Below are 15,704 nucleotides of genomic sequence, written 5' to 3'. Positions count from 1 at the left end.
TCATGAAGCACAGGAGTGCTTAATAATAAAGCAAGGCAGAGGGGCTGAGAGGGTCCATCCTGAGAGGGGCCTGAGAGGCAGAGGGCCCATCATACCTGAGACCTATAGGCAACCTGAGTTCAATGATCACGATGTCCCTCACCTCGGGGATCTGTTTCCACCCAGCTTCCAAAGATGGGCATACACCGGCACAAGCTGAGAAGAAGAACAGATCTGTATGTTGGACCCTCTGCTTAGCACTGAGAAAGCTGGTTTGAAGCCAGTAAAGCTGGGCCTAAATGCAGAGATTGGCACCTTGATACTGGATTATGGTTTATGGGATGTACCTCCAAGGGCAACGCTGCACTTGTCCTATGGCCTCTGGCTTCCATACTTCCTAGGCACTTCCTTCTGGAGTAAAGGAATCAAAACTGGCCTACTTCCCTGCAGCCATCCTTGGAGACTAAGTACTGCCTTGTCTTCTATTGAGAGGTGCCATATTTTTGGCACCTGCCTTTCCTTGTGGTAGGTCTTTCCTTTGTTTACATAGGAAAGGGGCTGAAGCAGAGATGCATGGAGCTGGACTTACAGCAGAACCAAGTCATGATAGCCTGTTTTTGTTTCATTTTCAGCATCTTTCTGCCAGTTCTGGCCACCTCCCTTCCCCTGGAACGTGCTGATATCAGCAAGTCCAGCTATGTCAGTTCTGTCCCCTGAGTCTGTTGGTTTCTGGTCATCTTATAATACTTTGACTGCACTCAGGACCTGTCTTTGTCCCTCCTCTTAACATACTTGCAGCCAAAACTAAATATTGCTGCTTTGGGGCCTCCTTCTAGCCTTAAATTTCAGCTCATCATCTTCAGCTGCGTTGGTCATGGCTCTGCTATTCTCCTTGATTCTCAGTGAGTATCTCTGCACCTGTTGGTTTAGGCTTCAGAATTTTCTAGAACTTTGGTTAGGAGAACTGTCTCCCTGCCAACCTGGAACAGATTCAGATGTTTTTCAAGGATGAGCTTCTCCCTCCTTTCTACATCTTGTAACTATTCAAATCCTTAAAAAGCCACTTAACCCATACCCATTTGTAACTCAGGTTATCAGATTTTTTTTCTATTTTACTATGTTTGTAATGACAGATTTATGATGGTTTATCCATTTCTCTTTTTACGTAAGTTTTCCTAAATATACTATTAGAAGACGAATGAGTGGGCACTGGGTAGCAGCAAGTAGAGCCAGGAAAGGAAGCAGAACTGCAAAAGCTATCCCGTTTCATTGATCATGTTGCCTGTTTTCCTCTTAAACATGTTTCATACAATGTTTTTCTAGTTTTCTTCAGTTTCTCATTGCTTAGAGTAATCTAGAGATTAACCTAGTGAATCTGGTGATTGTGGAGCCAAAGAGACCTGGTTTTCCATCCTCCCTTTTTGATTTCTTAGCTGTTTGAATTTGTAGATTATCATATCTCATTGAAATCTTGCTCTCTCATCTATGAAGTGAGGATAATATTACGTTCCTCAGAGGTTTGTAGGAGTATTTTTTTTTTTACAAGATAACTAATATAAAGCACATAACAATGCCTGGTAAATCCCTATGCTAATCAATGCATCCACTTTTACGTCTTGATGATCTAGTGCATCATCGAAGCCCACGCAAGCCTCTCAATAGGTCACTTTTGTGTTCAGTGTAAGGTACTGACCACGTCTTAAACATCCATGCATCCCCCACAGCATCCACAGCGAGTCCTGCCCTTCACGGATGTACTACTGGGTCTTCCAGGCTCATCTGCGCTTCCACCTCCTTCCTGAAGCCTTTCTGGTCTGTGCCTTCTGCAGTTACCCAACCTACTGCAGAGCTTCCAAGTCGCTTCCCGGCTATATCACTTTTGTACCTGCATATCAGGCTTGGAACGCTCACTTTTCTTCACAAGTACACATATTGGGGTGAGGTTAATATATTATTCCCATATGTGTAATATAACCTTGAGTTTTAGACAGTTGAAGAGAAGGCCTCATTGAGTCTGAGAGTGGCTACATTCTGAAGATTAAGGGAATGAGGCTAATGAGAAGTTATTTGGAAACCAAGAAAAGAAACTATTCCAGGACAAACCACTGAACTACTTGAATGAAAAGCTGTGGGCTGCAGGTCCAAAGATATTTGCTTCTTTTGAAAACTCCTATAAGATGGGGGTGGTGGGTGAGTTTTGCAGCTGAAAATGCATAGGCCTCAGGGACTCCTGAAGGTTATAGGGCTCAGAACTCTCTACAGCATTAGGAGGGAACTTATGGAGAGAGGAGTCCAAACACGGGGGAAGAAACCCCCATGTTTTAAAGATAGGCTGGCGTTGGAACCTGGAGGTTTGGAACGACATGTACAGCTACTTTCTGAGTTGTTCCTCTAAATCAGCTAAAAGAGCCTGTAAGTTGATAATGATGTTTACTTTTTAAATGGTAGGGAAAAAAACAGAAGAAAAATAATATTTTATGACACATGAAAATGACAGGAAATTTAAATTTCAGTATCTAATAAAGGTTTATTGGAACATAGCCATACTCATTTGCATACATATATGTGGCTGTTCTCATGCTACAGTGGCAGAGCTGAGTGGCTGCAACAGAGACTGTATGGCCCACAAAGCTGAAAGCATTACTGACTGACCCTTTACAGTAAGAGTTTGCTTACCTGGTCTGAATGCTGTGCCAATGCACACAGGTGAATCCCGCCCCTTTCCCCTGCTTTCGGCACTGCCCACCATGGCATCTTTACCTCCCTTGACCAGTGCATCTTCCCAGCGGCCTCCAGCATTCTTTTCTGTTAAGCCAAGAGGCTGCCTCACCACACTTTTACTTCAGGCAGTAATAACCAATCAATCTAATTGACTAGAATAGAAAACCAATCTATCCACCATCACATGTGAAGGAAACAGGCTGAACCAGTTAGCTGTGGTAGAATTGGTCTCTGTGGTTCCTAGCCAGTGTCCCTGTGGTCTGGTCATCCCAGCAGAAGAAGGTCCCAACAGAACTGACCTTGGAGGCTCTGCATCAACCACTCTGTCTCACATGGCTCTGTGAAGGCCTTCTAGAGGTCGTGTTCTTTGAATAAAGCCTTGGAAACTGACCTCACTCATTTCCTTCTTTCTTCCCCAGCCATTTGCATCAGACCTGGATTCCTAGGTAAGATTTTTTGGGGTTTCTGAGAGGGAGGCCTCCAAGCTCAGGGGAGGGGAAAATTTGAAGCTTCTTGAGCCACAGAGAAAGACTGGTTCAAAACAGGCCCAGCAGACTTCCTTTCTGGCTTCCTGCCTCACGCATTCAGTCTTGTGTGGGCGGATTGCCACCTCCAGAATTTAGAAGGGTTTTGGGTGGTTTACCCTGGCAGGGCACCTCTCCTTATTTGGTTTCTGTGGTCACTCGGCCTGCATCCCAGTAATAGCTAGGTTCATTTTAGGTCTAGAATGCACTTCACCGCCTTATGAGCATACCTGAAAAATGAACTTCCTTTTGGTTTCTTCTCGTTGGTTTCCAGCATATCTGGGTCTCCCTGCCAGGCTTAATGGTATTTTTGAATTGAAATGCATTGTTGCTTGTAGCACATAGCTTGGCCGGCAGAGTAGAGGCTGGATTTCCTGCTCAGGGAATCTTTGGGTAATGCACACATTGTAAATCCAAGGAGAGCGTGAGACAATAAGTCTATAGGAGAGGGAGGCTACAGGTTGTGGATTATCAGTTTCTTGTATGTTAATCCCCCTAGTCTCCCCTTCTGCTTGATCGTATAGACTTTACCAGAGAGGGACAGCTACAAACATTGCTATTAGTGTGGAGAATCCTATACCCTGATGGATGCAATTTGGTTCCTTAAGAAACGCTGCTTCTGGGTTCTCATCTTGACATTCAGATTATTCTTTTCTCTTGTTTATTGATGTTCCCTGAGTTCACTAAAAAAAGCCAGAAACGTAATATGCACCTAACAAATGTTTGCTGTCTGAGAGGCTTTTTTCTGGTCTCCCTACACAGCCATCTCTACCCTCCTTGCATGTCTCGTGGAAGGAAGAGAATTTCTGTTAGTCTTTCCTTTTTTTTTTCTTTTTCATTTCTTTCTTTCTTTTTGAGATGGAGTCTTGCTCTGTTGCTCAAGCTGGAATGCAGAAGCATGACCTCAGCTCACTACAACCTCCAACTCCTGGGTTCAAGCGATTTCTGACTAATTTTTGTATTTTTTTTTTTTCTTAGACACAGGGTTTCACCATGTTGTCCAGGCTGGTCTCGAACTCCTGACCTCAAGTGATCCACTTGCCTTGGCCTCCCAAAGTGCTGGGATGACAGGCATGAGCCACCATTCCCCATCTCTGTTAGTCTTTTCTATTTCCAGAGTTCTAGTCATGAACCAAGTCCTAGGTTTCTCACAACTTATCTGGAGGCTCTGTGGATCATCTCTTCTGTTTCTAGTTCCTAGAATTAGACTAAACTCTTGGGGCTCTGGGACTCTGACTCTTCCCTTTTCCAGTGCTCTGTATTTCTTCTGAGCTGGGCACTTGAACAAGGAACAATTTCATAGGAAGCAGCAAGGGTGGCCATGATGGGCCACTGATAGTGAGAGAGAGTTAGGTTGTTCAGCCTAAATTATAGACACTCTGCCTCAATCTGGCTGCCATGGAGACAGACAGAGTCAGGAAGAAGAAAAACACAACAGATAGTCTCTTTATACCTCTGTTCTGGCCTGGGGCTTCCACTTTTGGGTGGTGTAGTCATAGGGCCACCACTTTGATCATAAAATCTACCCCATTATTTCACAGATGAGGAAAATTGATGGAATACATGCCTACGGACCCTCTGAGCCTCTCAGGTCTCTAGCTAACAACCTGTCTCTTTGCAGAGTCTCCATCTAGAGTGCGACTGGTGGGGGGCCCCCACCGCTGTGAAGGGCGGGTGGAGGTGGAACAGAAAGGCCAGTGGGGCACTGTGTGTGATGACGGCTGGGATAAAAACGAGGTGGCTGTGTTGTGCCGGGAGCTGGGCTGTGGAGATGCCAACGGAACCCCCAGCGGTTATTTATTTGAGCCGCCAGCAGAAAAAAACCAAGAGGTCCTCCTCCAAGAGATCAGATGCACAGGAACAGAAGATACATTGGCTCAATGTGAGCAAGAAGCAGCTTATGATTGTTCACATGATGAGGATGCCGGGGCCTCGTGTGAGAGTGAGTATACGACGGGGCTCCGGGACCATTTGCCAGCTGCCATACCCATCGTGGCCACTCTCATTGGTCTTCTTCCCCACCATAGACTTTCACACAATGACTAATTGGTACCTCGCCCCCACATCTCATACTTTATCGATTGTTAGTGCTGGAGATAAACAACATTCTCACTTAGAACTGCGACTCCAACTTGGTTGAGCAAATGCTTTTTATCTTCGTTTCAATCTATATGAAAACCTGTTTCACTTATTTACACACGTGCAGCATGCACACCACTAAACATCTGTTGAATAGCGTATCCTGTATCTAAAGCTGGGCATGGAGTTATGGGGAAAGAAATGAGCTCCCAAGATATAATGTATGCTTTTTACAAAACAGTTTCAGTTTTCCAGGAGTTTATCTTCTAGTCAGGTAGACAAAAGATACTCATAGGAAACTAACACAATCTAACAGATAGGTGGATAGATGAGAGAGAGACACAGAGACAAACAGATCTGTGTTCCTTTGATTCTCTCCAGATACTTGCTTGCTACGTATGAATAATCTCTTCTCTTTTGTCCATAGACAGTGACGTGAGTAAGGAGCTAGTCCATGTCTCCTCTTTGTCTCCCCACAGAATTTGTTTCTAGAGAAACAGTCACCATTTGCCTTGACACTGAAGACTCAGTCCTATTTTTTAGAAAGACTGAGGGCTGGGAGCACTAATCTGAGATATTTAGTTCCCAATGCCAACAATGAACCAAAAAGCGTTTGGTGTTGAACATATCTTGTATGTTATGATTGTATTTATTTTTAAAAATCTACACGAGATCTCTTGTGAGGAACAAATGACAAGTTGGACGTGAAAACAATTTGAAGAATTAAAATGCTACAGAAATGATAATGATTCAGCTTGGAATTTGGAAACTACATTTTCTTCATTGATTCACTCATTCATTCTTTCAACAGGCATCTATGAGGCAGTGTTAAACACTTTAGCATGCCTCGTACTGAACACGAAGAACTGAGAGATGTGCCCGATGGCCCCCCTTTACTGAGAAGACCATACTCTGGCAGGGAACAGACACATTCTCTTTCTTTCTCTCCAGACCCAGAAAGCTCTTTCTCCCCAGTCCCAGAGAACGTCAGGCTGGCTGACGGCCCTGGGCACTGCAAGGGACACGTGGAAGTGAAGCACCAGGACCAGTGGTATAGCGTGTGCCAGGCAGGCTGGAGCCTCCGGGCCGCAAAGGTGGTGTGCCGGCAGCTGGGATGTGGGAGGGCTCTACTGATACAGAAACACTGCCGCAAGCCTGCCCAGGGCCAAAGACCCATCTGGCTAAGCCAGATGTCATGCTCAGGACGAGAAGCCACCCTTCAGGATTGCCCTTCTGGGCCTTGGGGGAGTAACAGCTGCAACCATGATGAAGACACATGGGTCGAATGTGAAGGTAAGGCCTGTGCGTCCAGAGGCTAGGGTTATTCATGGATTTAATTATGTGGAATCTCATTCAAACAGTATTTGCAAAGAGCTACTCATGCACCAAAGGACCATAGCAAACTTCTTTAATCGGACAGATAAACAATTCTTTTTTTTAAATGGAGATAATAACACCCATCTTTGTATCTGAAAATGCTTTAAATATTAAGTACTATATTAATATTAACTCCTATTATTTTGAATTCTATATTGCATGAACAAGGTACATCTTTCCATGTATCTGTTAAGTTCGTCAATTTTTAAAACTTACTAGAATGCCATTTATAAATGTTAGATTTATAAAATAGATGGGGAAGTGAAAAGGTCCTTGTGAGGGAAGCCAAACCTGATGGAGAGCTCGAGAAGGAGTTCTAATCACAGAAACACATGTGCAGAGTTTCAAGTGTGCTGATGGGGTTTGGTGAGAATATAGGGAATCTTCTTGGCCAGGTACAGTGGCTCACGTCTATAATATCAGCACTTTGGGAAGCCAAGGTGGGAGGAGCTCCTGAGCCCATGAGTTTGAGACTAGCCTGAGCAACATATAGAAAACCCTATCTCCTTAAAAAAGAAACGCTGAGCTTGGTGGTATGCACCTGTAGTCCCAGCTACTCAGGAGGCTGAGGTGGGAGGATCACCGGGGCCCTCGAGGTCGAGGCTGCAGTGAGCAGTGATCACACCACTGCACTCCAGCCCGGGCAACAGAGTGAGACCATGTCTCAAAACAAACAAACAAAAAATAGAAAATGAAAAAAAATTAAAAATAAATGATCTTCTTTTTTCTCCTTTCCCTTCCTGTCTCCAATCCCTGACTTACTCCCCCATCCTGCAGATGCCTTTGCCTTGAGACTAGTAGGAGGAGACAAGTTATGCTCGGGGCGACTGGAGGTGCTGCACAAGGGTGTATGGGGCTCTGTCTGTGACGATGGTTGGGGAGAAAAGGAGGACCAGGTGGTATGCAAGCAAATGGGCTGTGGGCAGTCCCTCTCTCCCTCCTTCAAAGACCGAAAAAGCCATGGCCCTGGGGTCGGCCGCATCTGGCTGGATGATGTTCGTTGCTCAGGAGAGGAGCAGTCCCTGGAGCAGTGCCAGCACAGATTTTGGGGGTATCACGACTGCACCCACCAGGAAGATGTGGCTGTCATCTGCTCAGGTAAGTCCTACAGATGGAGTTCATGAGGGCTGGCAAGGAGGATGATAAAGGAAGAGGAGATGATGGGGGTGTAGTCTGGGGAAAAGGGAATTTCCACAAGCTCCACGAAGCTGCTCATAGTCATCACCTGCTCTGTAAGTACTTCCAGGCATATGGCGGGAAGTCCAGGCCCTGTGGCAGGTTTTATTCCTGGGGTCAGTGGGTAGAGGTAGGGCTGAAACTATACAGGTATTGATTGTGAGAATATACAGGTATTGAATGTAAAAACAAGAGGTTTTTTTTTCTTTTTTGTATAGCAGAGCAGCGTCCTATAATCCTAGACCTTTTATGACACTTAAAAAATGATGCTTCATCCTCTGATTGCCCCAATAAAAATCTTTGTTTTCCATCCCTATACAAAAATTATTTGAGCAACATCTTTATATTAAACACAAAGTGAGAGTTGGAGAAAATAAGCAACTCTTCAAAATCATTAAAATTGCGTTCACATCATATAGCAGAACCATAACAGTCTTCACTCTCAACCCAAGGTTATTATCTTAGAAACAACCTTGAAACTCTAAGTTTAATCTATGAAAGATGGTTCTACCTCATGCCATTTGTCATCACTCCCAGATTTTAAATTAGTCTGTGACAGTGGGACTATGGTAGGGAGCGCTCTGAGAATGTCCATGAGGGAGTCTCATCAGAGAGACCACAATGCCAGCCCTGAACCATAGACCTCTTCAGGGGATCGAAGGGAGCAGGAAAAAGCCCTGTACCAATTTAGGTTAGAAAATGCAAGTGTAACCCCTGGGTGGCTGACTCTAAGAGCCACTGGTTTGAAGCCCAATTGTGTGATCAGTGTGGGGCTACTTGGTCAAACCACTAACTCTGGAATCAGGTAAGAACTGATAGTTGACCAAGGAATGTGGGGAGCAGTTAGTGCCCAAAAAAGAATAAATTCAGCTGCAGGAGGCTCGGGTTTGAGCCCTGCTGCTGCTGCTTTGAAGTTGGGTTATGTCCATCACCTAACTCCTCTGAACCTAGGTGTTTTCATGGGTGAAATGGAAAGACACTTGTCTGATTTACCTCAAAGACTTTGTGACTGTGTGAGAATAAGATACGTTAGTATCTGTCAGCATTGTTTGTGACTCACATGCAGCTAGATGAGTAAGTCCCTGGGATATTGCACCAGGTTCTGGCCTGGTCACACCAGTGTGGGATCTGTGCATAGCTTAGCTCTTTTTCCTATGTTGGGCTCCAGTATTCTTCTTTAGCTGATGTGAGTTTCAATTGAATAATTCCTTCCTGGCCTATACCTATCCTTACTGCATTTTCCTCTTCTCTTTCCAGAATAGTATCCTGGCGTTCTCCATGCTTGACCTGGCCCCACTGGCCCTGACTGCCCCATGCTTCTTCTCCTGGGCCCTGATTATCCTCATTCTCATGCTGGGCCTCAGGCTTGAGCCACTACTCCCTCATCTGCTCAGGAGTCTGAACACTGGGCTTGTGCCTTGCTCTCAGGGACAGACATTCACCATTGCTGCCTGCGGATGTGAGTTCTTGAGTTACTCTTGCTGGGGAAGATGAGCTTCCAGGTATCCTGCGCTCACCCCTGACCCTTTGGCATTGGTTCTGGCCTCTTCTGCCTCTTCCCAAGCTGCCTGGAATCCTCAGGCCTGTCACTTTGACCAGAAGTACAGATCATCACTGAGGCAAGGTCTGTGTCTGCAAACAACATGTAAGGAATGAAACAATGAAAGGAACATTTGAAAGGAAATGTGGGTAGACAGTTTCCTGAAGCTTGGGGAAAAGCTTAGAATCATTTTGATTGAACTTCCTTTTTTTTTTTCTCAAGCTTAAGGTGATCACAACAGCAACACCGCACTATTCTGCTGTTTCTTCATGAAGGTAGACTATTGTTTCAGGAGCAGAGGAGTGTCCTATAATCCTAGACCTTTTATGACACTTACAAAATGATGTTTCATCCTCTGATTGCCCCAATACAAATTTGTGTTTTTCATCCCTATACAAACTGCTAACATGGTTGACATTTAACAAGAGGAATGTCAAAAAGACACTTTATTCAAAGAAAAATATATTGGTTACTGGGAAAAGGTCAAGAAAGAGGCAGAGAGAGGTTGGGGAGGGGTAAAGTTGTATCTTACGCCAAGCAGAAAATATCATTTTCACTTTCTCAGCTGAGACATTGAGGCCTGTAAGCCTGAGGCAAGATGGAATAATACTAAGGAGAGAATCAAGATTTGATTGTAAAAATTGACTTTAGACTCTGAGTCTACGCTGAGTACTTATCATATGGCTACATTTACACATTTACACTTGCCAAATAAATCAGATTTCACAGCCTCGACAGTTGTGACATGATGTTCTTTCTGCCCACGGAGAAGCAGCTGTGTCAGATTCTCTGTGGCAGTCTCTTAAACAGGGTTAGGTAGAAGAGAACCCTCCAGCAAGCACTTTAGGTTCAAGACATGCTTGTCATGTTTACTCTGCATTACTCAGATATGAAATGTGAGACAGATTGCCTACAGAAAGAGCTAGACTCTTGAATACTGGCTACGGGATCCCATGACTTGTAATGACACTGAAGTGTGGTTCTGCATCCTAACCCACTATTCCAATGTAGCTCAATTTGTTTAATAAATATTTAAAAGCTAGTAGGGGAAAATAGGTAGAGAAACCTAGCTTCAGAAAAGGCAAGAAAATGCTTTACCACATGGATCAGAGAACAAGAAGAAGCCCTTCTGCAGAGATAGATGAGTAAGAATGAAATAGATGCTCAGAGGGGAACAGAGATGAGACACACAGAAACCCCACAGAGCATTTTCGGTTTCTCATTCTTGTCTCTTCCTGGGGTCAAATGGCATTCCCGGCCCTGGGTTCTGTGGCAAACTGCTGTATTGTACCTAATAATTTTTTTGAAGTTATTGATTGACTTATGTTGGGTTTTATACTTCCAACCAAAAGAACCCCAGCCAATTTACTTATTTTAAATTCATAAAATGGTAATTCATTAATCTTTTGTGAGGCTGAGTAGTTAAATCTGGTTATTACTAATGAATAGACTGTCATTGCGTTTATAAAATCAAGTTTATCGATCTGAAAAGATAAGGACCAGGGCCTATAAACAGAGGTATCACTCCAAGGTATTACTTTTGAGTGGCCCTGGTTGTATAAATGCCCTATCAACTTCTTTTACACAGGTGACATTTAAAACTCTTGGCCTCCATATTAAAACACAGATCAAGTAAAGGTCCAGTGAAGGTGGGTTATAGAAGACAGGCACATCAGAACTGAAAGCTGTCCGTGTTTCCTGTTTCCCCTGTTGGAAAAGCTCTCTTCAGCTTTGCTACCTAGTGAAGTTTTAATTGTTTCCCTTTTAATTATTCTCAGTGTCTCACTTCTGTCTTAAAATGTAATTTAAATCAGGTCATAACCCTGCCAAAGAGCCTCTGAGAGCTTCTCATTGCACATGAGTTAAATGTTAACTTCTTACTCTGACTTAAATGCCTGTACACGATCTGGCCCCCGCCTACTCCTCCAACCTTATCTCACGCTACCCTTATCCTCCAACTCATTCTTGCCTAAAACACATGACATTTACTAAACCATGGTGAAGTCTTCCGGAGGACGTGGTTTTTGGGAAAGGAGCTATCAGAAGCTCTGTTTAGACATGTTAAGTCGGATGCCTGTTAGATCTTCATGTGGAGGTAATGAGTAAAAGTTTAGAGGAGTGGTCTGAGCTTGGAAATCACTGGACATACATGATATTCAGTCCCTTAGACTAGAGAACTTCAGACCCAAGAAAATGAATGAGACAGAAAAGGAGAAGAGATCCAAGAACAGAGCCTCAGAGAACCAGTACTTAATCCAACATTTAGCTTGGATTGCCCTGAACCAAGGACTTAGGTGCAGACTTTTTATTAGGTAATAATTCTAGGAAACACTTATGAAAGACTGAGGAAAGTTAGCAGAAAAGACATAAAACCCCATAAAGTGATCATTAATGAGTTGGTTACTGTTAGGGGCAACTGAGTCTCCATCTCCCTGGGGGTCTTCTGAATATTATTTCAAAATATTCTCACCAAGGAATGAGTAAGCTGAAGGATTTATCTACCGAATCCCATATCCCATTGATTGAGAGTTGTTCCTGTTGGTGTTAAGCCTTGCGTATGGGCTAGTGAACTCCTGAGTACCAGTAAAAATTACAGGTAGAAAAGCCAAGACATGTGGGCACTTGAGAGGGGAAGCTGTCAGCATGCATAAGATCTGTCCACCACAGGTGTAGAAGACAGTGAAGTAGAATATCTGTAAAACCAAATGAAGAAAGTGTTTCAAAAAAGAGATACGTATTGACTGTGCTGATGGGCCAAATACGATGAATGGATTATTGGGTTTGACACCATGGAGTCTACCCTTCCTAGATGCACCCTAGAGATGCTCCCCTCCGAGTTTCCACTGTCTTCCTAGGGCATTGCAAGGACATGAGATGCAAGTTGTTACCCCATGCAGAACCCAGAACCACTCTATTCCCTGGTCTTGTGGAATTTATCACCTTCTCCTCCACTTACTCCTCATTTCTTCCCTTCCTCCATCAAAGGTTATTTTGAGTTATACTGTGTAATGGTTGAGGCAGAAGCCAAATATGAACCTTCATCTGGGTTCTAGAAGAAAATGGAACATGAGGAAGAGCTAATAAAGTTGCAATGATAATAAACTGGAAGTGATAATGACACTTTTAACTATTCTACTATGGGAATTTGCAACTAAGTTACTACTGCCTCTGGACCCCACCTTATGCTGCCTACCCAAATACCTCTGGTTGGGCTCTGTCTTGGTTATTTTTCTCCTCCTTAACACTTTCCCTGAAAACTACCTGTGACAGTTAATTCTATATGTTCATTTCACTGAGTTATGGGGTGTCCATATATTTTTAAACATTATTTCTATGTGTGTCTGTGAAGGTGTTTCCAGACGAGTTAGCATTTGTATCAGTAGACTGAGTAAAGCAGGTTGCATTCCCCAGTGTAGGTGGGCATCATCTCATCTGTTGAGTGCCTGAATAGAAGAAAAGACAGCAGAAGGGAACATTTACTGTCTACGTGATTGCTTGAGATGAACATTGATCTTCTTCTGTCCTTGGACTGAGGCTTAAACCTGGTACACCTGATTCTCAGGCCTTCAGAGTCGAATCAGAACTTACAACATCAGGTCTAGTTCTCAGGCCATCAGACATAGTCTGGAACTACACCACCACCTCTCTTGTGTCTCCACATTGCACACAGCAGATTGTGGAACTTCCCAGCCTCCATAATTGTGTGGACCAATTCCTTAAATATATTATAACATGCACACACACACACACACACACACACACACACCCCATTTGTTCTGTGTCTCTGAAGAGCTCTGAAAAAATACAGATTTTGGTACTCAAAGAGATTCTAGAGGAACAGAATTTTAAGGATAAATTTTCTGAATTGGTTATGGCATTTCTGAAATTTGCTCTATAATCTGATTAGATATAAAAATGTTAACAACCTTATTTATGATAATAAAGATAGCACTGTTTTTTCATGGCTTGAATTGGTAATAAAGATACAAAAAATATCTGCATTAGATATTCCTAATCAATCACTCATAAGAAGCAAGAAGCTGAGTGACTATGTTTATGATACTTTCAAACATTTTTGGAAAACTAGCAAATACACTGAGGTTGGCTGGTTACTCTTAATACTACTGGACAAAACGGTGAAAGAAAAAGATGAGCTCAGGGATTTGACTTCACAGCTCACTTATCACATTAATTACCTGAAAACTTTCATATGTGCTCTGAAGGAAAACCCTTATGTCCTGTAGCTACAGAACTGAGACTGCTGAAAATCAAACACAGGATCTTAATTGTGCAACTGGCTAAACTACAAAGCAATTTAAGCCCCTAGACTTCCAGAATGTCTACCATTAAAGTGCAGGCATTGACTGGGAAATAATGCAATCCTGTAATTTAGGATGGGGATGTGTGAGAAAACTCTGGTGAAGCCTAACCACACCTGGCAGAGTGGCATCCACACCCCAGAGGTATTGACCTGTCTATTCCATCTGAGGGACTAACCTTTTATTGCTTGAGGAAACTGTATGACCCCCACAGAGTCATGAAAGACAATGCTGGTTCTCCTCAGAAGACCCAAAACATCACTGTGTTCCAGAAGTCAGAATAGGAGCTTATGAAGTTCAGGTGATCAATGGAATTTTAGCTGAGATCTGTCTCACATTGGGCCCACTGGGTCCCTTAGCCCATCCTGTGGTTATAATCCTAGTTCCAGAATGCGTAATTGGAATAGATATACTCAGCAGATGACAAAGCCACTACCTTGTTTCTCTGACCGGTGGAATAAGGGCTACTATAATGGTAAAGTCCAAGTTGGATCCAATAGTACTGCCTCCCCCTTGGAAAATAGTAAGCTAAAAGCAAGACTGCATTCTTGGAAGAACTGCAGAGATTAATGACACCAGTACAATACCAACATTTTGTTATTAATTAAGGACAATTATTATTTAGGATGAAGGGGTGGTGATTTCTACCACAATTCTATTTAACTCATCTATCTGGCCTGTGCAGAAGACAGATGGGTCTCAGAGAATGATAGTGGATTATCATAAGCTTAACTAGGAGGTGGCACAAATCGCAGCTGCTGTACCAGATGTGGTTTCATTGCTTGAGCAAATTAACACATCCCCTTGTACCTGGTATCTAGGTATTGATCTGGAAAATGCCCTTTTGTCCATCTCTGTCAGTAGGGTTCACCAGCAACATTTTGCTTTCATCTGGCAAGGCTAGCACTGCACCTTCACTGTCCTACCTCAGGAGTATTTCAATTTTCCAGTCCTATATCATAATGTACTTCACAGAGATTTTGATTGTCTTTCTCTTCCACAAGATATCACACTGGCCCATTATATTGATGACATTGTGCTGATTGAATGTAGTACGTGAGAAGTAGCAACTGCTCTAGACTTATTGGTAAGATATTTTTGTTACAGAGGGTGGGAAATAAATCTGAAAATAATTTAGGGGCCCTCTACTTCAGTGATATTACATGAAGACGGGTACACAGTCTCCACTCCTGCTACACTGCCTTCTCTCTCCCTGACTGCACCTATGGCTTCATGGGGAGTTCCCTACAATCAGTTGACAGGGGAAGAGAAGACTCTCTGGCCTGATTTACAGATGGTTCTAAATAATACGCAGTCACCACGTGAAAGTAGACAGCTGCAGCGCCTTCCTGAGACATTCCTGAAAGGCAGTGGTGAAGAAAAATCTTCTCAGTCAGCAAGACTTAAAGCAGTGCACCTGGTTGTGCACTTTGCTTGGAAGGAGAGATGACCTGAAGTGTAATTCTATACAAATTTATGGACTGTGAGCAATAGTTTGGCTGGACGGTCAGAGACTTGAAAGACACATGACTGGAAAATTGCTGAATAAGGAAATCTGGGGAAGGGATATGCAGTTAGATCTCTTTGAATGGGCAAAAAAAAAAAAACAACAGTGAAAATATTTGAGTTTCATGTAAATGCCCACCAAAGGGTGACCTCAGCAGTGGAGGACTTTAATAATCAAGTGGATAGAATGACCCATTCTGTGGAAATTGGTCAGTCCCCTTTCCCAGCCACCCATGTTGTGACCCAATGGGCTCATAAACAAAGTGGTCATGGTGGAAAAATGGATGTAATGCAAAACTGGCTACAGCCACCATGGAGTGCCTAATACGCCAGCTGCAGAGACCACACTGAGTCCCCAATATGACACTACTTCTCAGAGTATATGGGACCACTACTTCCATGATTACATGGAACCACTTCCATCACAGAAGGGGCAGTGTTTTGTCCTTACTGGAATACATACTTACTCTGGATATAGATTTG

At 43.3% G+C, this 15,704-nt stretch overlaps 1 protein-coding gene across 1 annotated transcript; it reads left to right on the top strand.

The window, feature by feature from the left end:
* The first annotated feature begins 681 nt into the window (after positions 1-681).
* CD5L (CD5 molecule like) lies at positions 682-10,129 on the top strand. Its single transcript, XM_012449760.2, has 6 exons — positions 682-881; positions 3,120-3,146; positions 4,846-5,166; positions 6,255-6,596; positions 7,458-7,778; positions 9,114-10,129. The coding sequence occupies exons 1-6, from the start codon at positions 854-856 to the stop codon at positions 9,116-9,118; spliced, it is 1,044 nt and encodes a 347-aa protein (XP_012305183.2). The 5' UTR covers positions 682-853; the 3' UTR covers positions 9,119-10,129.
* Positions 10,130-15,704: the final 5,575 nt, after the last annotated feature.

Source organism: Aotus nancymaae, unplaced genomic scaffold (assembly GCF_030222135.1).
Source record: "Aotus nancymaae isolate 86718 unplaced genomic scaffold, 86718_ANA_hifiasm-v0.15.2.pri h1tg000108l, whole genome shotgun sequence".
NCBI lineage: Eukaryota > Metazoa > Chordata > Mammalia > Primates > Aotidae > Aotus > Aotus nancymaae.
This window is presented reverse-complemented; position numbering and strand designations above follow the sequence as displayed.

Coding starts and splice junctions, on each gene's coding strand:
- CD5L (XM_012449760.2), top strand. CDS start 854: ATGGCTCTGCTATTCTCCTTGATTCTCA. Junction 3,147..4,845: donor CATCAGACCTGGATTCCTAG/GTAAGATTTTTT, acceptor GTCTCTTTGCAG/AGTCTCCATCTAGAGTGCGA. Junction 6,597..7,457: donor CACATGGGTCGAATGTGAAG/GTAAGGCCTGTG, acceptor CCCATCCTGCAG/ATGCCTTTGCCTTGAGACTA.